Source organism: Haemaphysalis longicornis, unplaced genomic scaffold (genome assembly GCF_048455015.1).
Source record: "Haemaphysalis longicornis isolate Haplotype H1 unplaced genomic scaffold, Haemaphysalis longicornis Haplotype H1 scaffold_2, whole genome shotgun sequence".
Classification (NCBI taxonomy): Eukaryota; Metazoa; Arthropoda; class Arachnida; order Ixodida; family Ixodidae; genus Haemaphysalis; species Haemaphysalis longicornis.
Window position 1 is genome coordinate 141,996,641 of NW_027526295.1, and position 27,371 is coordinate 142,024,011.

Consider the following 27,371-nt stretch of genomic DNA (forward strand, 5'->3'; position numbering starts at 1 on the left):
CTGTTGGTTTTATTCCGCGGCCTGCTTAATATGCCGAAGGATAAGAACAAAATAAGGCGAGAAGAAGCCATAAACGGAGATATCTCCATCGCGAGTTGCATCGGACACGTTCCCCTACGGGATGGAATGTTCGCCTTCGCTCTTCAGCGGTTGATGATCAAAGTGCAGCGCAGCTCGAGCCCTTTGATTACATCAATGTCTCCACCTACACAACGTTATAAAATGCCGTTCGGATATAGTCACTCCCGCCGGACTTTTGCCTAACCGCAGCAGCTGAACGGTGATTCAACACAATGACACGACTGATTGAACTGAGGCTGGGTTACGCCCGCTCACAATAGCGCAAACGATGTGTGATTTGCTCCGAGGACATCCGGCCTCGACGAGCACGACGGTAAATATCTATGAGTTAGAGACAGCTTTAGGTTCATCGATCGTCTGAACAACCAACGAAGCTGAAGGGAATAAAAGAGGAGCAACGCATTGTACCAAACCGGCAATCTACTCCTTCTGCCGAATTGAACCATCCGCATGCAGTAACAACACACGCAAAAAAAAAAAAGGAAAAGCGCTAGAAAGAAATGAAGACAGGGCACCCCATTATTTCTGGGGGGGACTGACTGCATGCGTGGCGGATGGCAATTACGAGTGTGGGAGCCCGGCTCCTCAAGACTAATTCCTCCTTGAGCACACGCGGCTTCGCGCTGGCCTAGGCCGCGCTTTGCGCTAAGCCACGCACTAATAGCCTTTTTGCTTGAATGATGAAGCGGATGGAATTGCGGAGGACAGCGCCGGCCGAGTTTGTGGTTTGGTGTTTGACGCTACCGACGCCCAAACAACATACGACCCACCCATGCAAACAAATGTCCGAAAATAATAAAAGAAACCTTTATTTAGTGAGTCCATTGAGGTGTTCGTTTGTTTGTTTATTTCTGTCTCTTTTATAAGTATTTCAATTTGTTTACACTTTGACTCAGTTTTCCCGAGAAAGAACGCGCTGTCAAGAACAGTGCGCTCACACCGCCTGTGATCGTTTTACAAAGCGATTGCCGCTCCGAAAACCCGATTAATCTCGCATGGTGTTTACACTGCTTCTATCAAAAGTGCGTTATACCAATATTATCGCTTTATTCAAAGTTTTCTACGGCCCAAACTGCGACGCAAGAACTGCAAATGATCCCAGCTTTCAAAAAGAAGTGCCGCTTATAACGAAGAAAGTTTCCTGTACAGTCGACATCGTGATACCAATGGTATAATGCACGCTACGAAATTTGTGCCTTGATGGGCTTTTTTAAAAACGGTAGTCTTTCTTGGGCTACTTAAACCCAGAAATTTTGGTCTGTCTGTATGTCTGTATGTTTGTCTGTCTGTCCGTCTGTCTGTCTGTGACTCGATTCAGCCACCCGGCCAAAGCAAAACAATGCCTGCGCAATACTCTTATATAGTCACAGCTAAACCTGCCCGTCTATGTCCGGTGTAACGTTCATACTTGTCAACATTGTTGAAGAAGAACAAGACATTACGCAAATATGAGACAACAAATCAATACAGAAGTGATATTTGCAGTATTCCTTTATAAAAACGTCAAACATACTTGACTTTTGCGAAATTAAATACTTCATCAACTGCTGAAAAAGAATTCACTCCGCCGTCGCCTGCTGTCGCCCGCGCCACTATAGCTTCTGGCGCCATTTTAAGAAATCAACCGGCAACAGTTACGCAAGGTTCCACTAGATAGGTTCCACGTTCTGCTTGCAACGCACGTGGAGTAGGGAAACGCGGTACTTTAAACGTTGAAGTAGGGCGCCTCGATTAACGCGCGTATTCGCCGTACGGCAGCGTTCGCATCGAGACAACCGGTTTGGAGCAGTGGAACGCGGGAAATTTAAAATGATTTAAGCAAACCTTTGGCGTCTTTACCTTGCGAGGAGCGCGACGCAAGAGCAACAACATGAAAGGTGAGCGGGAAAGCGAAGGGAGGCATTTACTTCGCAAAAGCCGATAAAGACTATCGTCTTTTGACGGCATTTGCAACGAAAGGAGCAGATACGCGGCCAATTTTTTGTCTTATTTCATCGCTGCAACTTGCGATAGAAGCGATGTAGCTATTTTTCACTAACCTACATCCCAGAGTGTTGCTGTGAAAAGCTAGATTTCACTTTAAAAAAAAATCAAAGCTCTATTCATCTAACGAGAAAGACGGTTATACGCAACGCTTTCTTTCATGCAGCCTGAGTCAAAGTCAAAGTCCACATCCGAACTACCTCTACCGTGTCGGAATGGCGACATAGGATAGACGTCGGCTTCATAACGTGAGGCACCCGGGTTGGATCCCGATCACGGTAAGCGTTTTTTCAGGGGCGAAGCCGCTTAGGGGCTGGGGCTGTTGGCGTCTCCTGTCGTCGTCGTCGTAAGCGTCGTCTCATGTAGTCACAGTAATAAAACAACGGGAAAACTCGTTTGCTCTTCGCGCTAGAGAGCTTCCTGCTTCAAAGACAAGAGACTTTCACAGCAAAGATGTATACCTCTGCCCCCCAAACCGTTTAATCTCCGTAGGCAGAAACACCAAGGCGCCATGAATACACTTATACATTGCATGCTTCGTCCCTGCTCAGGTTTCACGTTAGTAGAGAAGACCCGGCATTTTTAAAGACGATAGTCTTTCTTGGGCTACTTAAACCCAGAAATTTCGGTCTGTCTGTATGTCTGTCTATCTGTGACTCGATTCAACCACCCGGCCAAAGTAAAACAAGGCCTGCGCAATAGTCTTATATAGAGCCCGGTGTAATGTTCATACTTGTCAGCATTGTTGAAGAAGACGAAGACATTATGCAATTATAAGACAACAAATTAATACATACGCGATATTTGCAGTGTTCCTTTATAAAAAATCAAACAGCCTTGACTTTTGCGAAATTAAATACTTCATCAACTGCAGAAAAAAAATTCACTCCGCCGTCGCCTGCTGTCGCCCGCGCCACTATAGCTCCTTGTGCCACTTTAAGAAATCAACCGGCAACAGTTACGAAATGTTCCACTAGCTAGATTCCACGTTCTGCTTGCAACGCACGTGGAGTAGGGAAACGCGGTTCTATCAACGTTGAAGTAGGGCGCCTCGATTCACGCGCTCCTCCACCGTACGGCAGCGCTGGCATCGAGACACCCGGCCGGGAGCAGTGGAACGCGGTAAATTTAAATTGACTTGAGCAAACCTTCGGCGTCTTTACCTTGGGAGGAGCGCGACGCAAGAGGAACAACATGAGAGGTGAGCGGGAAACCGAATGGAGGCATTTGCTTGGCGAAAGTCGACAAAGACCATCGTCTTTTGCCGACATTTGCAACGAAAGGAGCAGATACGCGGCCAATTTTTTTTTCTTTCTTGAGGCACTTCGTGTGCCTTCACTTTTCATCATTGCTTTGTGAAATCCACTGTGTAAAGTTGGCTTTCTTGCCGTGTGTGTTGGCGAGACACCGAACTCCATCGGTAAGGTATAGAGAGCTTCGCTTTAATATCGCCCGCGTAATTTAAAATCCACAGAAGTGGCAGGAACTAGACAAAGGCAGCGTGCTTGCCTTTCCCGCCATTCTGCCGTAACACCATGACTTGCACGCCAAGAGAAAAGGAGCAAGAAGCCAAGATGGGGTAGCAAAAGCGAAGCGACAACCGACGCGTTTATCGGTCTCGGTCGGCAGAACAAAAAAGGTGTTGACTTATATACACCTTCGATAAAATTACTTCCTTAACAATCCTGATTGAGTCTTTTCGGTTACGGGCTTGAAATCAACAAACGGCGGCTGTTGCGAACTGAGTAGATTTAGCTTGTTTTTTTTTTTTTTTTTTTTTCAACAAAGAACATTTCTGCTGCGACATATAGTGCGCCGAATTCTGTGCCCAAGTATACACCGTTATATTCCAGCAAAGCGGGAATCCAAACAGGGTAACTCCGAACTCGTGTAATCATGAGTTCCCTGCGAAGACCATACCGGGTCCAGGGTCCATACACACAAGTCATTAATCTATACCTGTAGAGCTATCTGCAATGTTAGCGATAGTTCAGGTGCAACAAATTAAACCTCTGTGCTGTGGTAGACAGCCACATGATGATTTCACATGCAGTTAAACCTGGATATAATGAAGTTGACAAGAATTCCTAATTTTTGTAACGTTCATCTTCAGCGCAGAAAAAACAGAGACACGGTAGACAAGGACAAGCGCTTGTCCTTGTCTACTGTGTCCCTGTTTTTTCTGCGCTGAAGATGAGCGTTATGGAATACCAACTAGCCCGAACGGAAGCCCTTCTTCACGCAATTTTCAGTTACACAATGCAGGTTTTCGTTGCATGCACGTTTCGAGTTAAAGCTCGTGTGAACGAATCAGAGACGAAACCAAAATGCTAGACATCAGTGGCGGTGAAATCCCACTTCAAGGACTTATTTCACTGTGAAAACCGGCTTAGTTTCCGCTGGTGCTCTCCCACGAGCATAGTCACTTCACAGCACTCAAAAGAAGCAAAGTCACGTACACCCGTATTCCCAAACGTGACGCCATTTTTCATTTTGACACTTTTCGGTGCCATAACGGTTTCAATGACCAAACGAATGCCAAAAGGACGCCTTTTCGCGAACTTGATGCTCTCTTTTGCATTTAAAAATGGTGACAGGATGCTACCTGGGATATTGTACCGGCTGGAATATTGTATCGTTACGTAGAGGTCACAAAAACATGGGTTTCAATGAGGCTGGCAATGGGGGATTGAAAAACTTCGTTAAATCCAGGAATTCGTTACATAGGAATCGTTACATCCAGGTTCAACTGTATACGGAAACCGTACTTTTTACTCGTACCTGCGGAGAATCTTCTTTTTTTTCTTTTTCCGACGCAGGTTCTGGATTTTAAGGCTGAGAAATTGCCTTATCGGTTCCTACGCAGCCCTAATAAGTGGGCTTTGAAATAAAAGCACCGACGATTATTGCACTACCCAATTCGAAATTTGTCCGCAGCTCGAACTGCAGTCTTCTCGGTCACGGCGCATAAGGACTGCGTCTCAGAAAGTGATTTCGTGATCCGCGAACGCATGGCAGCGCGTGTACTCAGCCGTCATCTCGCACCGCGTTGCCACCGCTGAGTATGTTGTTGCAAATCGTGTTTGAACCTCGCGCGCAAATATCACGTGGTTCGGATGAGCCGTGAACGGAGGACCGCCTGGCGAAAGTGTGAGGGGAGGCAGTGAGAGAGATGACGCCATAGCAGCGCGTGCTCCCTCTGCGTCACACTTTTATCAGACCCTCCTCTCCGCTTTCTTTCTGCCTTCGCTGCCTCGTTCGGTCTCTCGGTTACGCGGGTATCGACACCGCCGTCGCCAAACCCAGGTACCGGGCGTCAAAGTACTGCGCGCTAAATCACACAAACTATTCGCTTTTGCAGCTGCTTCTTTCTTTGCACCTGAAGCCGCGTGGGTTCTCAGCGATCCTTCATCCACTTACTCCCCAGAGAGATTTAGTAAAGTTCACTGCCGCTAAAATCCGAAAGTGACCTAAATGAGCAGCGCGTAAGACCCCAATGGCAGAACGGGAAAAGGAAGTTCGAAAAGAGAAAACGTACAGCGACGAAAGAGAGCTCTGAAAACATAAATAATCTTAAGGGCTCAGCGCGGCATTAGTCAATCAGGGGGCCAAAAATAACGACTTTGAAGAAAAACTGGATTTATTTGAACTATAAACGAACATAGACGGATACAAAATGGAATAGAAAATGCGCTAAACTCTCAAGACGTCGTTACCAGGAAGCCTTTCCGGTTATCTTCCGTTCTAGAAGTCTTGTCTTCAGATTCGTTTTGTAAGCGGTGGCTATTTCGTTGTACGGTTAGGCCGCAAGCGGAAAATAAATCCTGGCTCCAGGGTACTCACAAAAAAAAAAAAAAAAGCCGCTTCGTCCTTTCGAAGTCGTAATCTTTAACGAGAAGGAAACGTCGCGGCTATAACATTGCGTTAACTAAACCGTTCGGTCAAGCGGCAGTGAAAAGCGAAGGGCAGATCGCGAGGATTTTCGTTATTCTAGCAACGCCCCCCGCCCGATTTATATTGGACTTAGGCAGCTTGAAAAAAATAGTCTATTTCCTTCCTTCCTTCCTTCCTTCGTTCTTTCCAGCCTTCTTTTTCTTCTTTTCCTCTTTCCTTTTTCCTTAATTTCCTCCTTTCCCTCTTTCCTGGCATCTTTCTTTTTTCTTCCTTCCGGCAGTTTTTTTCTTGTTCCCGTTTAAAACGAGCAAAACGCAACATCAGAGTAACAAGTTTGTTGGGTGGCGAATGAATACTGGTCGAGCTATTTGGTGCGGAATTGGAGAACGGGCACCTCAAATATTTAACGACCGCTCGTAACCAGGTTAGAAGCAATGAAATAGCACCAAACCAGGCTTGTTTCTCAAGATGAAAGTGGAATGAGATCAAACGGAGAGGGAGGTAGAAAAAATGAGTACGTTAAACGTTAATTGTTATCAATATTCCGAGAGAAAGCCTCCCGTTCTCCGATGAATGCCGCTGTAAGTGCGCTGAATATATTCAGTTTGTATTAGTCGATGAGCGAGTCTTGCGTTATAGAGTTGAGTAAAAGGGAGTGGCCGTTAGCTTTCTTTCTCCGAAGAACTCCTCGGGTGCATAAAATGTTGAGGTATACATTTCAAACTGAGCCTTGAAGCAAGCAAACGAACAAGCCTGCAGTCCTATCTCACACCATGCAACGTTTGCCCATTCTTGGTTTAGACCATCGGGTAGGTGTGTGAATAAGGGCGCTGAGCAGGTTTGCTGCCTCGACACCAGGTTTCCCCGAAGATATGTTCTAGAAGCTACATTGCGTACCCAGATAGGCCCAAGCACAGCCCTTTCAGTACGCACGTAACGCCATCTACTGGGTCGCTTGGAATACCTCTCCTATTCCTCCGAACAACTGCCAAAAGAACTGCACCTTTAGGCCTTACTAGCCTATTTGCAGGATCGGGGGTGTTTGCGGGAACAGCCTGGATTCGAGCCCCAGTGATGCTAATTTTAAAGACGATAGTCTTTCTTGGGCTACTTAAACGAAAAAATTTTGGTCGCAGAAATTCCCCCCCCCCCCCCCCCCCGCCTCTGTTATATATGCAGCAGTATTCGAAAGTGGTACAGTGCTATCGGCCTGACTTGCACGTGCGTGACTAAAGTAAGATAAATGATGTTGCTTGATCACACTAAGCTCTGGAATGGTTTCGAAAAACTTGGAGGTTGTACACAACTAAGCGCTGGAATATAAAGACTTCATTCCACGAAATTTATGCCGTTTAATAGCTCTGATGACCCAAACCATGCCAAAAACCTGTCATGCTAACGCAACAGTGAGCTTCTGTTATGAAACCAACAAATCGTGAAAAATAAAGAAAAAATACGGTGCGTGTGCAACAGACAAGAAAACAACCACCCAAATATTAAGAGGTGGACGACGCCCATTAGCTATTTATGGTGGCAGTCGCCTGATGCTAGAATAAATGGTGACCATTTTAGGCATTTTATTCGGACGACTTCTTCACCGTTTGTCGCGAACGTCTGTGGCAAATGACATGCCGAAACTAATTGGTCTTGATGTCGTCGTGTGCAGCCGCGAATCTTGTTGCATAAAACTGTTCCGACCGTGAATCGGGCGTCAGGGGCTTCGAAAGATCCCGTCTTCTTTGATGTCTCGCCTAGCTGGAGAGACGCATTGCGACGGTTGGCCGGCCAGTTCTGTATACGACCCACTTTCCATCAGATTTCCATTAAGCGGGCAGTCAGTGGCCACCCCAGAATAACCTTGTTATGGCGAATGTTCTCGCGTTTGCCGTCGATAAACTGTCTCCCACTCGACGGAGCAAATCGTACGTGCCGCCGCAAGCAGAAGACTCGTCAATGATTCATTCGGTCACAGATTCCGGTTGGCCCGTCATGAGATGACCGAGGAAACGGAGGCATATTTACGAGCTGCCTATATTCGTCGCACGAGATGTCAGGAACGAATAAGTGGTGCCCCGCGCTACGCAGGAACAAATCAAACTCAGTAACGATAAGCAGTTGTAATAGTACTCGATGCAATATTTTTTTTGACGTAATCTTAAGTTTAACAGCGCGGAACAATTAAGCAGCGTGGCTTGCCCGCTCAAACACGCCTAAACTGATAAAATCTCGAAGGTTAAGGTACCGGAAGTGAAAAGGCGGCGGGATACCACTGATCGATTCACGAGGACAACCATGCAAACACTGAACATTGTCCAGGCAAAAAGAGGAAATAAGGAAAGCATCACGGGAATATATCCAAAAAGAAAAAAACATAAAAAACTGAACTTTCCATTTAATAATAATAATAATAATAATAAAAATAATAATAATAATAATAATAATAATAATAATAATAATAATAACCAGACTGCTTAGGTCCATTGCAGGTTGAAGCCCTCTTCCACCGACCTCCCTCCCAACCACTCCTTACTGGCTTGCAATCATTACTAGTTAAGACCTTTCGCGCTGGAGATCGCCGTTGAAAAATAGGCGCAGCAGAAGGAGAGTTCTAAAAATAAAATGGGCCAGTAAAAAAATTCGATCATCACAATTGATCGAACGTAACGACACAACTGCGAAACGCCGCAAGTGTAACTATGTGTTCGCAACGATACCAACCCTAACCCAATCTCTCTCTTGTGCTCTCCAGTTTCTGCATCTATGCGGTGAGGAATGAAAATCTGGCTATTCGTTAACTCACTAATGAAAAGTAAAAATGCTTTTGCAGCGAAAGCTACACTATGCTACCTCGGGCAGTCTTCACGGGGTGACCAGTTTTGACCTTGAGAGCTAGAGTTCAAACCACACCCCCTTCCGCACGCGCCCACACGGAGCAGCGGCCCGATAACGGGGAAAGATAGGCGAGGAGGGAACGGAGAAGCGCGCGGGACCAGTGCCGCCACCTGGCGGAGGAAGGCGAGGACACCGCCGCCGCAGCGATAAGTGCGCGCAACGAGGGAAAGCGATGTGCGCGCAGAGCCGTGTGCGATGAAATATGATGAACATCCAGCTGGTCGCTCGCACAGCGGGGACGCTTAAACAACGCCGTGAGGTGAAAAAGAGGAAACACGCTGCTGTTGCGTCCAGCTTTGCTACTTTGAAGCCTTACGCGTTAGTGTGAGCTTACTTCATTTTGGGCGGAGTTATTAAGAGTACCAATGTGCGTACTGCAGTCGCCGACCAATTTTTCGGACCCTCCAGGCGCCGAGACTGCGTCCAGAATATCAGCTGGCCAGTCAGAAAAATCGAATTCACGCAAAAAAAAGTCACTTTAGTTACCGAGCCGCTTGAAAAAAAAAATTAGAGGCGTTCCACTCAATGTGAAAGCTATCGGAAGTGCAGAGCAGTGAGTCGCCATAATGGGCTGTAGTACCGTTATGCGCTCACTGGTACCACCCAATGCTATTCAAATTTCCCGGTTTCGCAGTGCTCGCGCGCCCCCTGCCTGGAAGTGCGCCAGCAGGAGTTCTGTTCTTTTTGTGTTTTTTTTTACTCCCGCACGTGCCGGCGTTGCACTGCCACTTTTTTTCGCTTACTTTCGTAAAAAATCCAACGAGCATTCGTAACAAATGAACGCGGGCGCTGCCGGTTAATTATGCGTATTTTGCCTCAAGCGTACCTACAGTTTTCTTTGCGCTAAACAACGGGGAGGTGTGTGACAACCGCGTGCGGTTCACCTGTTTCGAACGCGTATGACTATATAAACCTCTTGGCCTTCGAAGCCTCTGGCGACGACAGCCGTGATGACGGAACGCCGTATGGCTCTACTTGGGTCCAGCGAGTGAGCTACGACGACAAGGCGAGCCGCTAAAGTGCTCCGCACTTAAAAAATCGTCAATCTCTTTCTGCGGGGTGCTATATTGGCGGAACAACAGGTCAGTCTGCGTGTAAATTATGAAAACCCCGATCGGTTGTTGAAGCAGCGGTGCAGCACAACCGACCATTTGAGACTAAGCCCCCACCGTGGTGACTGACCCGTGGCTTCCTCCCTCCACGCGGCTTGCGGGACGGTGCAGCAGCCGGTTCCTTCTGTCGACGCTGTATGCAAGATCAGCTGGCGATACGCATGCGACGCGGGTTCGAGGCTGCAGAAAAACAAAATGGCGGCGGTCTGTGGGCGTTTTCTGAAGTTTTAGACTCGCGGTCGAAAGAAAAAGTTCGGAAAATCTAACTACAAGGTTTCCAACGTCCGAAATTTTGGTCGGTGCTATACATCGACTCTATGGAGCGCGTGACGGTGCGATGGTAGAGTCCGAATATTCAGGCAGGTGCGGAAAACAGGGCGTCCGAATATTCGGTCGGCGAGTGTAATTGCACTTTTTCTAGCCTGGACACGATAGGAAGCGACACATATGCTACAAGGATGTTCTGTTATTTATGAGCCTTCCAGGGCCGGAAAGCGGACGCAAGGTCTTCGCTATTTGGAGTAATAAAGTCAGCTTGTTTTTTCAGCGAATTAACGAAACAAAATAAATTATAAATACATAAACAAACAAAACGAGAATCAGCTCTTGCTTGCAGGCTCGCTTACGTAAGTACCTGGGCGCCAGCTTGCAGCGGCTTATACAGCGTGCAGCAAAAGGGCTATACAGCATTTTCGTTGCTTCCATCCGCGTCAGCGTATGCCGTGTATTTATGAAGAAAAGTTTAAAGTCTCAGCTGCACGCATATAGTACATATGTTGCAACATATCACGCGGTTCTGGCTGACTGTACCGCGAAATTGGTTCTGTGCAACAATATTGAGGTGATACGGTGCAGGCGGGAAATTCCAGCGAAAAACGAAATAAATACTAGCGAATCTATTTCACACTTGTTCAATTTTGCGCGCGTAAGCATAAGAACACGTAGCCTAACCGTAGGTTGCTAAACTAGAACTAGCGAAACGATTTGCTTCCTGCGCTCGTACATCACCCCCCCCCCTCTTATTTTTACTTTTATTTTTCTTTACCCTTTCACGGCCCCGTTTCAGTAATGACCAGCCCACTTTGCATGCAAAGCATGCCCACTCTTTAGGCTCGCGGCAAGCGCAACGCTTTAATCCGAGAACCCGCCGGACCAACGTTCCAGGAGAAGACCGACAAGCGTACCGTCGATTCGTGCGGCTTAGCGATTGCTCGTTACACATCTAGAATAACTGTCGGCGCAAAGTGTTAAACAAGTCCACCGGACTAACTAACCGGAACTTCGCTCGAATCTGTAGTAATTGCGTCTGACGCTTATCTGTACACTGTCGAAACCCATTTCACTAAACCTGTACTAACCTCATCATTACTCGGATATTAGAAAAAAAATAAATCATCTTTGACACTGGTCGTCATTCAAATAACGTTGTGGCGGAAAATTCAAGCGCGCGGAACAAAAGGTCTCCGGGATGCTTTACGCAGTGAATTCTCGTTAATTATAATCCTTCGCAAACCCAAAATTCTGGTTAATTATAACTGATCGTCTGAGTCCGGTCACCGTTACCATGTCTATTCGTTAAAAAGATTGTTGTTTTCGCAATATTTCACCCTCAACCGATAATTGTCCACACACTGGCAATGGCACGCGAATAACGTCGAACGACGAATGTCGGTATACATTTCAATGACCATCGGGTGACTCAAAAACACTCCCACCGTCTGTAAACGTCCCACGCTCGAAAGAATAATTTTGTGCGTGGGAGACGAAAATTGAACTGTCCTGTTCGTCTCCAAAATAAAAAAAATTGTTTCTGCAATCGAACTCGTAGCGAAAACGCTGCGCCTTGAGGCAAAAGGCGGGCGGCGCATCTCCTGTTTCTCCGACGGAGGAGATGCAATACACACGCTTTTTCTTCCTACGCCGCCGCCGTGGAAAATCGGAACGCTGCAACGACAAACAGCAACAACTGCGTGGGGGAATTTGCGTAAGCTACTCATGGAAAATGTGAACGACGTAAACGAAGAGAAATAAATGCCGATCGGATCACCCGCCTCACAGGTTAAACACAAGTTTAGCATTGTGTGTTCCAATGTGCACACTAAGCGAAAACTTCACTACCAGTGTCCGGCGGGCCGCGAACAAAAAAAAAAAAAAACAAGAAAAAACAACGAAATGCAACCCGCATTATAATTTCCAAAGCGTGACGTGATAGCACTTTTCCTCCCCATTAAAACTTGCCGAGCGAGAACTTTCGTTCAGACTTCGTTTCGTTACAACCTAACGTAATCCGAACTTATTTTGCGCATCCCCGCGGGAGTCCAATTACCGAGCTTTTGCTGGATAACGTCGACATTCGCGTTTCCTCAGGGCAAAACACAACTCACGATCAGGACGCAGTTAGAAGCGTGGGAGACCACGGCGCTGAAATAGTTTGCTTCTTAGTTCGTCCCGTTCGTGTGCTCTTATTCGCCGTCGCGGTACGCACCAACTGTCCTGCCTAAATCGCCAGTTCACTGGAATTTTTTCTGCCGATTGCGGCGAAATCCGGCTTTTCCTCATCACTTGCGCTCTGGCGGGAGATTTTACGCCACTACGCGAGCGGATAGGGAGTTTCTTTGTCTTTCTTTCTCTTGTATATCTGTTTGGCTGTAAGAACGGGAAGCCAGCGAAACAGCAAGCACCTCGCTGGCCTGCATGGGGCTTTTCATGTCCATCCCGGCGGCTTTCTCCTTGGTGATTTTCCTTTTATTGAGCGCAACAGCCGGAAAACTCGACGTACACTAACCGAAAAAAAGACTTACGTGAAAGACAAAACAGCTATCCTGGCTTTTTTTAGTTAGTCAACGTGAACCTTTCGCGTGTTCACATCTAGTTAAGCCGAGTACCAGCTTCTGCAACAACGTACTTTTTTTTTTTTGCTTTTTATTACACTGTTCCCGCTGGAATGGCGAAAACAATACGTGGCATCAACTAAGATCAAATGATCAATATACAGCATTCCTATCTTCAAATTCAGATCAGTCGCCGATGCCGTGTGTGCAACATCTTTGTGGGGCGACTTACACACACGTGACACTTCTCTTGGCACTGCAAACTTAACAATACCGTACCCTAGTGCTGGGCTATAAATTCAAAGCGGTGAAAGCATCGTCGCAGTGGAAGCGCGTTCAGGGAAAGCCGCCGTCAGTGTACCAGCATTTCTGACGAGCGAGCGCTGCGGATCCGATGAGTTCCATGATTTGTAAAGCTGGCTTTTCCGCGTAACGTTTACTTCACTCAACGGAGAAAGCGGTTCTAAAGGTCTCAACAAGGCTCTAGTGACATTATTTCGGGCTTTGTCGCAGGCACGAGGTTGGTGTGTGATCCCCGAGGAGAGCAACCCGCGGCCCCAGTGGTGGGGGAGAAGGAAGGCCCCAGTCACTGGCGCCACGCGAGGCCGCTTCCACGAGTCGGAGGCCCAGGCAGCCGTGCAACAGCGGGCGCGGCGTCGTCCGCTTGAAACACCTCAGAGGATGGCAAAAACGGCCTTCAACGGCCGGTTCGCTTGAAAGGCTAGCGATAAAATGGCTGTTACAAGCTATATTAACGACACAGCTGTACTGATGGCGTTGTCAAGCACAAGCAACGTGGAGGCGCCGTAGTGCCGAAACACCCTCTCAACGTACTGCTCGCGTGGAAGGTGTTCGTGTAGCGAAAAGTCGGAAGAAAACGAAGTACTTTATAACGTAACACGGGTTGTATTAGTCATTCGTGAGATCCCGACGGAGAGATCAGCGGAATCGGATCCTCCAGGTGCGAGCTGATGACACAGCCTTCCCAGTGCTCTTGAAAAGGGGCTGGTGTTAAGTTCGGGCTCCGCATGTAATTAATGAAGGCCGCCGGTGGCCCATGTATTGGCGTCGCCTCCGCGGGTAGCTACTTTCCCGTGTCCCTTTCATGTAGCCGCACAGACGCCAAGTTCGGAGCCGCGGAGAGCTGTTGTGCCCGTCCTTTTGTGTGTCAAAAGACGGGGGCGCTTGGCCTAAGTACGTCTGTCGCGTCGAAGGTGGCGGGGTCATTCGGCATAACAAGCTGACGGGAAGCCAGGTTATCGTATCTCTTAGTGTTGAAAGCGCGCGCGGTGTAAGTTTGGAAATCTTCGACTCCGGCGGCGGCGTGGGTCGTTGACGGGTCAATCGCCTCGGAGACCACCGGGTGGGCCTAAGCGCGTCTTCCGGTGCGACTAGCGGCAGGCCGCGGCGCCCTTCGTCTGGGAGGGAATTAGCAACCCGCATTGTCCTGCGCGTCGCGGGACAATGGGGGCGTCGCGGGAGGCGCCGCGCGGAGGCAGGTCAGCCGCGCGAGGACCGCTCCGGGCCCTCGGCTTGGCTGTTGTTTGTGCAGATGCCGCCCGCTGAACGTAATGGATGGTTCACTTTAGGCCGCATATGGCCTGTATTTTCTGGCCGGGTGCAACAGCGTGCGTAGGAAACGCACGATGAGTGTGTAAGAGAGAGTGTTAGGTCACGTGACCGCAGGTGGGGACATGTGTGTGATTGGCTGGTTCCTGTGGCCAATCAATGGTTTCTATTAATTGTTTGAAAGGTTTTTTTCTCTCTTTCTTATACGCCCCCTTTTTGGAGGCGGGGTTTTTGCTATCAAAGCCGGAGTGTTGGGTTTTGTCGAGGGTCGGTCGAGAGGGGATCTAGCTCAGCATAGATCTCGGCCGAACAGGCTGCTGCAGTCAGAGTGACAATGTAACCGTCACTCTGACGTGATGTAAACTTGGAGTCATGTAAATAATGTAAATAAACCTAATATCCAGCAAGGAAGGCAGTCCTCATCCCTCACCCGCTCCAAGCATCGGTCGTCGGTCATCGGAGCGAGTCGAGATGGTCCTCTCGGCTCGCGCATCAAAAGAACATCCCTATTTCGCCTCCATCAGTTCGCCAAGAAGATGGAGAGGCGAAATTTAACTGCTGGGCAGCGCTCCCACACCAAATGGTACAAAGTGCAGGGAGATGGGGCAGAATTCTTATATTGGGGAGAACAGGGAGGGATAGATCTCGTTATGAACATAAGTCTAAAAGGAAAGTATTGAAAAGAAAGGGGATTGCCTTGATTTTGCGAAGTTTCGTTTCTTCGATGTTGCTGTTTTTCTTTTTATTTCTGACGGAGCCGTTCACGAAGCTAGCACCGAAGCTTGAGGGTCTTTGAAGAAATACTTTGAAAGATTATCGCGGGGAACTCAAACCTGTCAAATACATTGCGAGAATATGTAGTACAAAGCGCATCCACGGCGACGGAAAAGCTATGCACGAAAGCTAGCTCTACAGGTCATATTGGACCTCACACATGCCTGCTCGCGCAGGCGCGCGCGCGCGCGCGCGCGAGAGAGAGAGAGAGAGAGAGAGAGAGAGAGAGAGAGAGAGAGAGAGAGAGAGAGAGAGCGGTTGCTCAGGAGTCGGAGAAATCAGCCCTGCTAGAGGCAAGGGTTGATAAACCAAGTGGGGGTGACTGCAGCGAAGTGAGATTATTACCGTGTACTCTGCTTTAGCAGTAGTCAAATGATTCGCTTGTTGGAGCTGAATAACACATCTGTTAGGAATGCATTTTTTAAATTAGTAGCGTAGCAGGAGTAGAGAGGTTTACGCCATTCCGGCAATGACTGTATACCCGAACTTATTAGCCACACTACCAGACATTTTTTTCCGATGCACTGACCTTCGCCTGAGTGCGCCTTGCGACCCTTCCCATTTACGGCCCACCACATCGATATCTTCCTGCCCGGCCGGAAGAGCGACAGAGCGGCCAGGCTCTGGAGGCCTCACACTTGAGCCGCAGTACGCGAAACTATACGGCCGCGACGCAACCTACAGCCGCCTTAATACAAGCACAGGTGTCGCCATCTCTGTTGCCGTACGAAAACGTAGCGCCGGCTTCAGCTGTTGCGAACGGCTCTACAGCCTCCTTGCATCGCTTGTCCAGCAGCTGCGATCATTTCCTGCTTGGCGAGGAGGATGAGAGCAGCCGGAAAAAAAAAAAAAGAAAGAAAGAAAGTAAGCGAGGGCATGATGTTACCGACATGGACGCGCCTTTGCACTCGGAAAAAGCACCTGACACGCGCCGCTCTGGGACAAACAAGGCTTCTGGCGCTGCGCTTGCGCTGTGAAATTACGATGATAAAGGAAGCGACAAAACAGGGCCCTCTACGCCCCTTGAAACCGAGCGCGCCACAAGAAGACTGCTCCTTCGCGTCTATTTACAAATATTGTAGTGAAGAAGTAAAAATAATTTTTTTCGTTGGATTTCGAATTGTTTTTGTTTGGGCAGCGCGAAAGGACACGACGCACGAGAGAACCGACGTTGGCGCGCCTTGTCTATGCTCTTGTCCACCAGGTTTTCAGTTTCACGAGCTGTCCCCGCCCCCATTGCAAGACCCTTCACCGACCGGCGCAACAAAATCTTCCTCTGGAATTGTATTGGCTATTCGTCGGGAAAAATCGGTGTAGGTTTTTGAACTCAGACTCACCAACACATCGCCTCAGCCAATGCAGCGCCCCCATTTCTGGTAAGAAAGATTGTCGCTTACTGAAGAAAAGCACAACTCGCAAAAAAGAAAACTACCGAAAAATTCTAAGTTATAGAGTATCTGTTCACAACAACTGCGCTTATGGCATCTCTTGCTGCTTAGACAGACAAACAAATAAAACGTTCTTCTTTATCGGTTCTTTATTATGTCAGGCTTCACGGCAGGGATCCTAGGGCTTAAAATACGCGATTTAGGCTTGTCGCACATCGACGGCGTAAACATGGTGGTTGCACCGCCATCCTCGCAAGAGGGCTAAACGGATTATCCACTTTCAAGCACTCGCGGTGAGGAGGACGAGGAGGGGAACGACGTTGCCGAAATGACGCCAACCTAATCCGGCGTGCCAAGCCCAGGCGCGGCCCACGTACAATTTTCGCGCCACAATTTGGTCAACTGCGTGCTCGAGGGGCAATGTCCGATCTTCTCTCCGTAGCTCCCATTTTCGCCCTCACCCTCGATAGCGGCTGTGCGGAAAAGCGAGACTGCCAGGCCTTTCTCGAAGAACGCCGGCTGCAGAAGCCGCCACGACCAGATAAGTGTGAAGTCCGAGTGGTGTAGATTAATCACTTGGGAAGACCCTCCCCATTTAGGCGACGCGAATGCGGGTTGAAACCGGAGCGCGAAATCGCCTTGTTGACCACGCGCGTACACGACACTTTGTAGCGGTGCATTCAATAGATTTCTTGCATTGTGGAGAACGTCACGAAATAACTGGGAAAAGAGAAGCCGAAGGGAATAAACAGGACGATGCATGCGCTCACTTTCAACTGATTTATTTATTGAAAATGCTCCACTTTATGTAACAAAGATTCTGGTCACCCCGTGTCCATATAAGGTAGCGTGTCTTCAATAAAAAAATGAGCTAAAAGTGAAGCACCGTTCTGTTTGTTTTTCTTGAACTCTCGTCGTCACCGTTATTTCGCGCTGTTCCCCACCATGCCAGTACACCAACTCGCCCATTTTGTCACTTTGCTCCATATTATTCCGGAGCATGTGTTCCTCGGAATCTCCCGACACATGGAATTTCTTGTGTCGGCAGATTCCGAGGAACACAGGAATAGCGGCTTATGATGCCTGTTTGGTGATTAGGGTTGCCCGGGACGGGCCGGATTTATATTTTATTGCGCAGATCTTAAGCGCCCGCTCCCGCGGTTTCGCGTCGTCCGTCGCCGTCGGCCCCGTTTTAACCGAGAGAACGAAGAGGACACCGAAGATCGAGCGAGCAGGAAAGCGATGGAGAAAAGTATGGCGAAAGTGTGAGGGGGAGGGTGAAATTCCGAGGCAGCGCGAGACATGCTCAGCGGCGGAAACGCGCTACGAGATAACGCCAGAGTAGCGGACGCCGTCGTGCGTTCTTTGATGACCCGATCACTTCCAGAGACGACGGAAGTGGTAGCAGAGCAGGGACTCTGCAGCTCGCGCTGCGCTCCAACTTCGAATTAGGGAGTATTGTAAACGTCAGCCAAACTATTTTGCACTGTTCGTGACGGTATTCTGCAATTTACATTATATTAATCGAGTGCGTACTTCATTCAGTTTCGTTTGTTTTCCAAATCTGTCATAGTTGAAGCAACAAAGCGACAATACTGAGACAAGTTTTCAATTACTAGTACGGATTTTTATCATTCCCCACATTTCACTTTTGTTCTCATTTTTAGATCAGTAGAATGCATTATTAGGCGTTTGATATTTCGTGCAGAGCGATACTTCGCGGTCTCACGCTTACACTTCATTTAAGCTGAACTCAGCGTACAGCGAAACATCCCGGCCAGAGAATGTGATCGTTAAGGCAGCACGCTCGCTCGGCAGCTGCCCCGGCCGAATCTGCTAGACGCGGCTGCCGGAGTAGCTTCAAACTGCCAGCTGCTCCCTTCCCTTCGAAAAAAAAAAAAAAAAAAAACGCGCCGTACGCTGCAGCATAGTCTTGTACGCGAGACGTGGTTCGCCAACTAGGCGTTATTCTTTCAGGCGTCTTTCCAGGGCTCGGTAATGGCGCATGACAAACGTCGTGTTTCTGAATGCGGGCGGTTCCAAACTTCAAAAGGTACTGGTATTGTGGATAGAGCTACTTCGAGGCGTATAAATAGCGGGGAAACATCCAATTTCGGTGACTTTGAGGCACTCAACTTGCACCCTAGCTGTGAGGCACGCTGAGTTGGAGTACTAAGGACTATGTTCCACTTGGGAAACTTAACGTAAGCAGTTTCCTGTCTGCAGGAAAGTTTTTTTTTTCGGTGGAGGAATGTAAATGTCCAAACTTATGCAACAATCCTTTATTACGACGAGCTGCTGAACAAGTTTCAAAAATATTATAACGCGTAATGTAACAAGAACCAAGAAAAGATATCCGACGCTTTACACTGCGCCGCAGACGACTCGCGTTTCGTGTTTTTTTTTTTTTTGCCGGATTTGTCTTAGTTTTCACAGGTCGGGTTCTGGTTAAACGCAGTATAGCTTTGTCAGCCTCAGCGACAGTACGACGCTGGCAAAAGGGAGGGACGTTGCCTACATTGCATCTCTTCATCGAAAGGCGGAGACAAGACCACGCTTAAAAAATTGGCTTCGTATCTGCTCCTTTGGTTGCAAATGTCGACGAAAGACGACAGTCTTTCGTCGACATTTGCTAATTGAACGCCTCCCTTTTCTTTCCCGCTCACCTCTCATGCTGTTCCTCTCTCGTCGCGCTCCCAACAAGGTAAATACGCTAGAGGTTTTCTAAGGTCAATTTAAATTTACCGCGTTCCACTGCACCAGGCCGGGTGCCTCAATGCCAGCGCTGCCGTACAGAGTAGACACGCGTGAATCGAGGAGCCCTACTTCTTCAACGTTTAAAGAATCGCGTTTCCCTTCTCCATGTGCGTTCCAAGCGGAACGTGGAACATATCCAGTGGAACCTGTCGCCGTTTGATTTCTTAAAATGCCGCCAGAAGCCATAGTGGCGCGGGGGGACAGCAGGCGACGGAGTGAATTTTTTTTTTCTGCAGCCGATGTACAATTTGTCGCAACAATCAAGGATTTATGAATTTGCTATAATGGAACGCTGCAAATATCACTTATATAGTGATTTTGTGCCTCGTATTTGCGTAATGTATTGTTCTTGTTCAACAATGTTGACAAGTATGAACATTGCCTCCGGACCTAGGCGTTTAGATTTGGCTTTGGGTATATAAACCTATTGTGTGGCTTCCGTCTCACTTTTGCCGGCTGGCCGAACCGAGTCACGGACGAACGAATGGACGGACGAACGGACAGACGGACGGACGGACAGACAGACAGACAGACAGACAGACAGACAGACAGACAGACAGACAGACAGACAGGCAGACAGACAGACAGACAGAGATACCAAAATTTCTATGTTTAAGTAGCCCAATAAAGACAATCGTCTTTAAAAACAATCTGGCCAGCTGAATCATGTTAACCAGAACCGCAATCTTGGATGAGGAATAGGAGATAACACTTGCTTCAGTGTCTTCTTCCTCTGATCAAAGAGGGCGCAAACTGTTCAATGGGTGAAAGGGCTAGCCTTGTATTTACAACGTTATTCTGACGAAGCAACCTCCTTTCCGTGTGTTTCATTTCCGCTTTGCGTGGATGCATTGTGATGTGAAATCTGTGGCCTACTTCGCATCAATTGACGTACCTGATTCCATTAAAATATGACATTAATAACTCCAACTCTTTCCTCCGAAACACACCACCTTATCATAGCTCATTCGGTAGGCGAATATAAACAGCGGATCTATACGTGCACCGAATCTATGTGTAGCTTAATTTACACGCCGTGTAGCACAATATTGCGCGACGTCGTTTCCAAGGCGCATTTACGTCAGCCGCACACCGCACACAAATGCTACGTGCGTCACTATTGGTTTATCGCACAGAGAACAACAAAACAAATAACGGATCACAGCGAGCACCAACTTCTTACTAAATTCGCATACTTCATCGTTTGAAGATCGATTGATTTCCGAATCAGCGCACAAACTTCGCCAAACTTGACTCCCTCATTCAGACGGGCTAAACTTAGAAATTGTCACCCGCGCAGCGTAGTTCCCAACGAAATAAAAGCAGGTTGAAGAACAGAAAGAGAATCAGCGAAAAAAAAAAAAAGATTAAGAGAAAAAGCCTGCAATTCCGACTCGGATTAAAGTACAAAGTCAAGTGAAACTGAACACACGGTCAAACGCGCCATCCCTCACATCCTCCGTCCTCATTAAGAACGAAAAAGGGCATAAAAACAATTCCTCCCACTCTTTGAAGCCTAGTCCGTGTGAAACAGAACCAAAACGGGTTGAGAGTTTTTGAGTGGGCGCGCGTTAGGCAGAGGCTTTACCGAACCCTTTTCTCCGAACTACGCTCTTTTACTAGAAGCAGGATACCCAGAGTTTTATTTATAGTTTGCTGCCAGTTTTTACGCGCTATACTGAGTACATTTGCATACTTCATTGCGACCCAGTTCACCAGGGCGAATGAGATTTGCATTAAGCTGTGCCCTTCAGTTCTTTTCGTCATCCCGTCTCAATTCTCTTTCCCGCGAAAACGTTTCAAAACAAAGAATAATGCTTTTACTTCAGGCGCTGCTTCAGACGGTTTCGTTGAGCCCACAAGCGGGGCCCTGTTTCGAAGTTTCGTGCTCTTTTTTTTTCTTTTTTTGTGACGGACAGGCCTTTACTCACTCTTTCGAAACGTATCGATGAAAGGACAAGTGGGCGTTTTGTAACTATACGGCAACACCAAAACGAGAGCGCTTTCATATCTCCCGTGCTACAGCCCACACAACGCGCCTGTCTTCATTGTTCGCTGCGTGTCTATCGAGGCCCAAAAACCGCTTTACAAAGCCGCATAACAAAAAGGTGGAGCTGTTAGTCAATACACAGTGAAATTCGACTCCAGACGGCGAGGGCGTCGGCTCGATGGGTCTATACGCAAACCTCGTGAAGCCTTATAAAAGATAAATGTCGGTCATGCGCAAACATCGATACAGTTGAACAGAGGCCGTTTCGAACGTATACAAGGGGAACACAACGAAGAAAGAGAAATGGTGGTTCTTTCGAAGGCGCGTGGCAAAGAGTCTCTGCATAAATGCATTCACGTTTAGCGGAGGCAGGCTCCAACGACTTCGTTTATTCGGGCTTGTATTCTTCAGCCAGCACGCGAAAAGTAGTAAAGTAGCCTTCTTTGAAGTGCACGTCAAGGACAGCAGTGTAGCCGTAACGAGGGAAAACCAACCGACATATGAGGCTTTTTTTTTTTTTCGAAATGAGCCAGATTTGAGAAACGCGAATTTGAGAAACAAGCGGAAGTTTGTTACCGGACCTAAATGGAACGCCGTCAAAGTTAATACATAATATATTTTACCTGTCAGCTAGGGGGAAGTTTATGGCCGCAGGTAATTAAAAATTATGCCGGGGATTTGAGCAACATTGCGGGAAGATTGAATTTAAACACTCAAGTTGATGCAACATTCTCATGAAAATTTCACTTTTCAAGCAAGTTGGTATTGAATTTTCGTGGAGAAGGCATTCAAAATATGCAATAGGGTTTCAAGAACGCTAGAACTATACGTGGAGAGAAGGAGAGTCCTCTTGGCACCATTAGCAGCTTTTTTCGATTCTTCCCAGGGGATAATTTTCTTGGGCATGCCTGAAGGCACTTACGAAGTAAGCAAGCTCTTCATTGCTTTGCCATGAATTTTCAAAAGTTTCACAACAAGGCCGTTCACATCTTCTTCTTCAGCTGAAAGAAGTGGTTCGTACTCTCAGAGGGGGAGGGAGGAAGGGGGTGATTTGGCACGGCTTGTAAGTGGTGGCTATTTAGTTAAGCACTAACATGGTAAATATGGGAGTAAAAAAATAAATAAAACCAAAGTTATTTTGCAGGAACGGGTGAGGCGAAATGAAATCATTGTATGACATCTTCCAGTTCCATTTCATTCCCTTTTTCCCTTCGCTTCTTCCTTGACAACTGGGGACAGATGTTTCATTGATCTCCTAATTGTCGGATGAAATCATAATAATTCAGCTCCGAAAGGCATGAAAAGAAAAACTTCCGATAACACCAACGAAACAGTCTCCACACTCAAGCCAAAAGCAAACTCTTATTGGGCAAATTAAGTTGGCTCATTTTCATCCATGAAACAGCAGGACCTGGCTCATTTTTGATACGAACTGCGATCTGCGTACAAGTTTTCAGGGCGTTATCTCAACTGTTTTCTTGCCACCTCTTTTTTAGGGGAAAGTTCCCGAGTTTTTCTGGTCGCCGCAGTTTTATCCGACTTAGCTTCAGTTTATGGACCTGGCTCAATTGGCAAAAAAAAAAGCGCCGCATATACCGATGGCGAGAAATATAAACGACACAAGGCATGCTAACGACAGTGCCGGCCGCCGGTGCTGCGCGAATCCCACGGTTCTGTCCTCCACGCGATTCGATCACGTCTGCGGTTTACTGCACGCCTATAGGCGTGCAGTAAACCGCAGCATCTTGGAGGGCGTGCTAGCAGCGCCGATTCGACGCGTATGCCTGCAGTGCATTGCACTTTGCCCTCTTGCATTATGCGCTAACCGAGGTCAACTGAAACAACGTTCTCTGCGAAATGACCAATTATACGGTGAAGGCGAGCTATTTTTTATGGCGTCGGACGAAAGGAAAGCACCGCCGTACAACAAACCACTCTTCTTTATGTGCAGTCGCCCTCTACATGGCCTATTCGGCTAGCAGCACCGGTGGCTGCAGTGCACTCACTGGAATGCTTTGTCCCGTTACTATTTCCAGTTCTTGCCGTTGAGCGGCGCCACCGGTATCCATCGGTCGCTGCTACGTCGCTTCATCCTCTGATGTTCATGGCTGTACGTGTAGAAACACAAATTAAACCCCCGTGTCGGTGAACGAAACGTAAGGACGACCCCCAAATGGTGCTGCGGTTATGAGCGTCAGTTGGACGCTGAGAGAGGAGCATTCAGCTCCTCGGCCAATGAGCATTGACAAAAAGGACGACGTTGAGGCTGATCATCGTTTGCAAATGACAACGCGACAGCCAAGTAACCGGTGGTGCTGTAAACGGTTAATACGAAGGGTCGCTAACAAATGCTTCCACGGTAATCCACGCGGGCACGATGGCGTGCGGAACAACTTGAGCGTTTAGCCTTAAGTGCACTGGCTGTAAGCATAAACGGTGGAGATATATAGCGATGGAAATACACGCGGGACAGCATCATCGTACTCCTCAAAAAAAAAAAAAAAAATCTCCTTCCTGCGCCGATCTAATGTTCGTCCTAAAAATACATCCACTTGAGTGATAACGACCGATATGGGTATTTTCTCTTCCCAATTTCATTTCTAGTAACGATGCTGACATAGGCACTTATATTTGCGGCCGGAAACTCACAAATAGTACTGCTTCCTCTCTTCCTTCGATGGTCGCAGATCGCTGACGTAAACACCTGGCATAATGGGGCGAGCACTCAGCACTCACACCGCAAGTACTTTTTCCAAGCCTGCCTAAATAAATACATAACCAGAAAGCACGATTCCTAATGTAGCATTTTACGTTCCCGTACGATTTAGACGGCGAAAAGAAATCGTTTTCATCATCACCCGTACATGTCCGAATCTTCCGTGGGGGACATGAAGGAAAGAATTTCTCTCCTCCATGTATGGAAGGGAGTGGGTAGTTTGGAAAGTGCCGTAAAAGCATGTAAAGCGCACTGTTTGTGCAGGCGCTCACTCACCCGAGAGGCTGCGAAGCGTGCTCAGCGGGGACACAATGTCCTCCATGAGGTGCCGGTTCCGCTGCGCAAGGAAAAAAAGAAGACAGAAAAGCAAAGACGTTAGCTTCAACACTTCGCTGAAGGCGTCGCTTGATTGCGAGGGCACGACTCTCTCCAAACTTTTCAAGGCCGAAACTGCCATCGTTCGGTATTTTTTTTGCACAGGATGGGTATGGTGTCTGGCAGGAGTTAAGCATTCATGCTTAGATGTTTTGTTGTATCCAGTAGGCTATGATTAAACAGACTCGAATTTGTGTACGTTGCAGTCTCCTCTTACGAAACGAAGCAAGGGAAGCAACCCGTTCCACTTAAATGCTTATTTATGAACCTCCAAGCATCTCAGTACGAACAACTACAAAGGATAGGCGCCGGACAGCGCCCAGAGGGCGACACGGAGCCAGCGACACCCAGTGACACCTTCGGCAGATATGCGCAACACTGGGTCGGTCCCCGCAAGCCGTTACGTTCCTGGCTGGGGGTGCTCCTCTTTTTGCAGCGCGGACGAAGCATATTAGTAGCCCCTTTTGGGTTTAAAACGAAGTAAGAGATTGTACAGTTATCCTGTCACATAGTGTAGGTGAATGAAGAATTAATCGGCTGAAATCGCGTATGGGAAGGCATATAAATGCCGCATAGGCGTGATGACCAGAAGAGAAACGCTTGTACAGCCTGCTTGCGGGCAAAACTTTCTCAAGATCAGCATGTTTTGCTTCAAAAGAAAACATAATTATATTGCTCAATCGACAAAAGAGATGGCTTTGTCTGCAAATATATCAGACGTTGCGCGATGTTTCCGCGCGAGGTATTCCATCCATGCGAGTGCACTTACGACTGCAGAACTACTAACTGGACCACGGTGTTACATACGGGTATTTGATCCGACCGTGATGCTCCATACATGTAACAGGACGAAATTCACCTTTGTTTGTGTACAGCAAAAGTGCTGCCGCTAATAAGTGCCCGCTCCGCCAAGAAACTTTTGGGCTTCCAGGTGTGGCGCAGTACGCCAGCTGTATAAAAACATGCACCCCCCCCCCCAAAAAAAAAAAAAAAACTCTTCTGCTATTACAAGATTCCATTGGGCGAGGAGGGGGTGGTAGGAGGGGTAGGCAGATCTAATAGGCGTATCGAAATTAATTACGGAATATTCATATTCGGGTATACTTTTTTCTCTCCACGCCAACGGGTCTGGCGTGAGACCTTTCTTAGAAAGAAATAGTAGCGCTTTCATTACCGTCAACACCTTTGCACCAGAAGTCACAGGAGAAAAAATTAGTTCCCTGAGGACATGGTTTGGAGCGACCGGAATCACAACGGATGGGATAAACAAAGTTTGTCCTGCTCCTCCCCGAGCGCAAAAATTTCGTCCTGCGTTTATATATTTCGAACTTTGATTGCGGCACATCTTATCTCTATTTTTCTTTCCTTTTCAGTGGCTTAGACAACAATTTCATTGTTTCTTTTGCAAAAAGAGGCGGTGGCGTTATGATATCCAATCGCTCGCCGAACATCTGGGAACGTTAGCGCCTATAGTAGCGCTTCATTACCGCCAACACCTTTGCCCCAAAAGACACAGGGGAAAAATTTAGTTCCCTGAGGACACCCCTCAATGGTTTGGAGCGACCGGGATCACAACGGATGGGATAAACAAAGTTAGTCCTCCTCCTCCTACTCCTCCTTCTCCTCCCCGAACCCAAAAATTTCGTCCAGCGTTTATATATTTCGAACTTTGATTGCGGCACATCTCATCTTATTTTTCTTTCCTTTTCAGTGGCTTAGACAACAATTTCATTGTTTCTTTTGCAAGAAGAGGCGGTGATGTTATGATATCCAATCACTCGCCGAACATTTGGGAACAGCGCCTATAAGTGTCTGCCCCATATATGTGTTTATATGTATTTAATACGGCGATATAAGCACGTGAATTATTATATGAAACAGAGTAGAACCGCTGGGTGATAAACTACGCTGTGTTTGGGGGCCCTCTTTGTTACCAAAGTTAACTTATGTGTATTTATACTGCCTGCTAGCCAACCTACTAACAAGCTGCTCGTGCACCACGGCAGCATCTAATCCCCTCGCTTAGTGGGCTTTTCATGATTCAGTAACCACGATTTGTATCTGCGAAACAAAAGAGAGAAGAATCCGTAGGAGAATGGAAAGCTTTCAAACACGCTCCCCAGTTGGGTCAACCTACGTCTAGGCAGCAAGGCGACAGCACTTTATCGGCGCCCCGTTTTATGTGGAGGCTTCCGCCTACTATAATACATTTCTGCATGTTTTTTTGTTGCAGAATGTAGTAGATATACACGCAAATAACGTTACGACACACGTTTTTGCAAAGTTCCGTTCACGGGCGCTGAAGGCGGTCTGCGCGACGGGACCGACCCGGAGTTGCGCGGGTCTGCCGCGGCTGGCGCTGCGGTCGCCCGGCAAACTTCGCTGTCCGGCGCCTATAGCACAACCGACGGTGTGGTTTTCCGCGCTTGGGGCGGTTAACTGCTCAGTGCACCGAGAGATGGCGCTGACTATACGAAAAGACCAGAGAAAACACCGAAGAGCATAGAGTTTCATACTAATATATACTAGAGGTAAATCTTTCGCTGCACTCGCGAGCCGCTGTGGGCGGCGCCATTGCAGCTAACGACGTTCCTCGCCTGCTTGGCTTGGTTAGCCACATGGATTCTTTTTTGTACCGAAGCCAAAATCAACAAAAACGGGTAACATTTTTTTCTTGTTCATCTTGCATGAAGCTCCTACATTGTCCATGACAAATAAATCTTTCCGGAGCTTTAATTTTATAATAACAAAACAAATTCCACTAATCTTCTGCAGTAATATTGTTGCTTTTCCGCAGCCACAGGCAACTTTTCAGCCTGTTCGTGAGCCATGGCAAGGACAAGTGGAACGTGCCTTCCCGGTACATGACGGAACGCTCGTTGAAGCGCGGCTCCCCTAGACAGTGGCGCCAGATTTCCCTGTAGTATATGTTAGTATGAAACTCTATGCCGCAGAGAGCCAAGAGTTACCCGACCATCCACCATTTTGTAACCTCAATTGGTGCGGGAA

General features: G+C 47.7%; 1 protein-coding gene across 8 annotated transcripts in view; it reads right to left on the reverse strand.

The window, feature by feature from the left end:
• Window positions 1-27,371, reverse strand: part of Epac (Exchange protein directly activated by cAMP) — an 841,204-nt gene that overhangs the window by 167,661 nt on the left and 646,172 nt on the right. For all 8 annotated transcript variants that reach the window (XM_077698340.1, XM_077698341.1, XM_077698345.1 and 5 more), the window contains one exon: window positions 24,264-24,324. In XM_077698340.1, coding sequence (XP_077554466.1) covers window positions 24,264-24,324 — 61 coding nt within the window. The remainder of the gene's footprint in view (window positions 1-24,263; window positions 24,325-27,371) is intronic.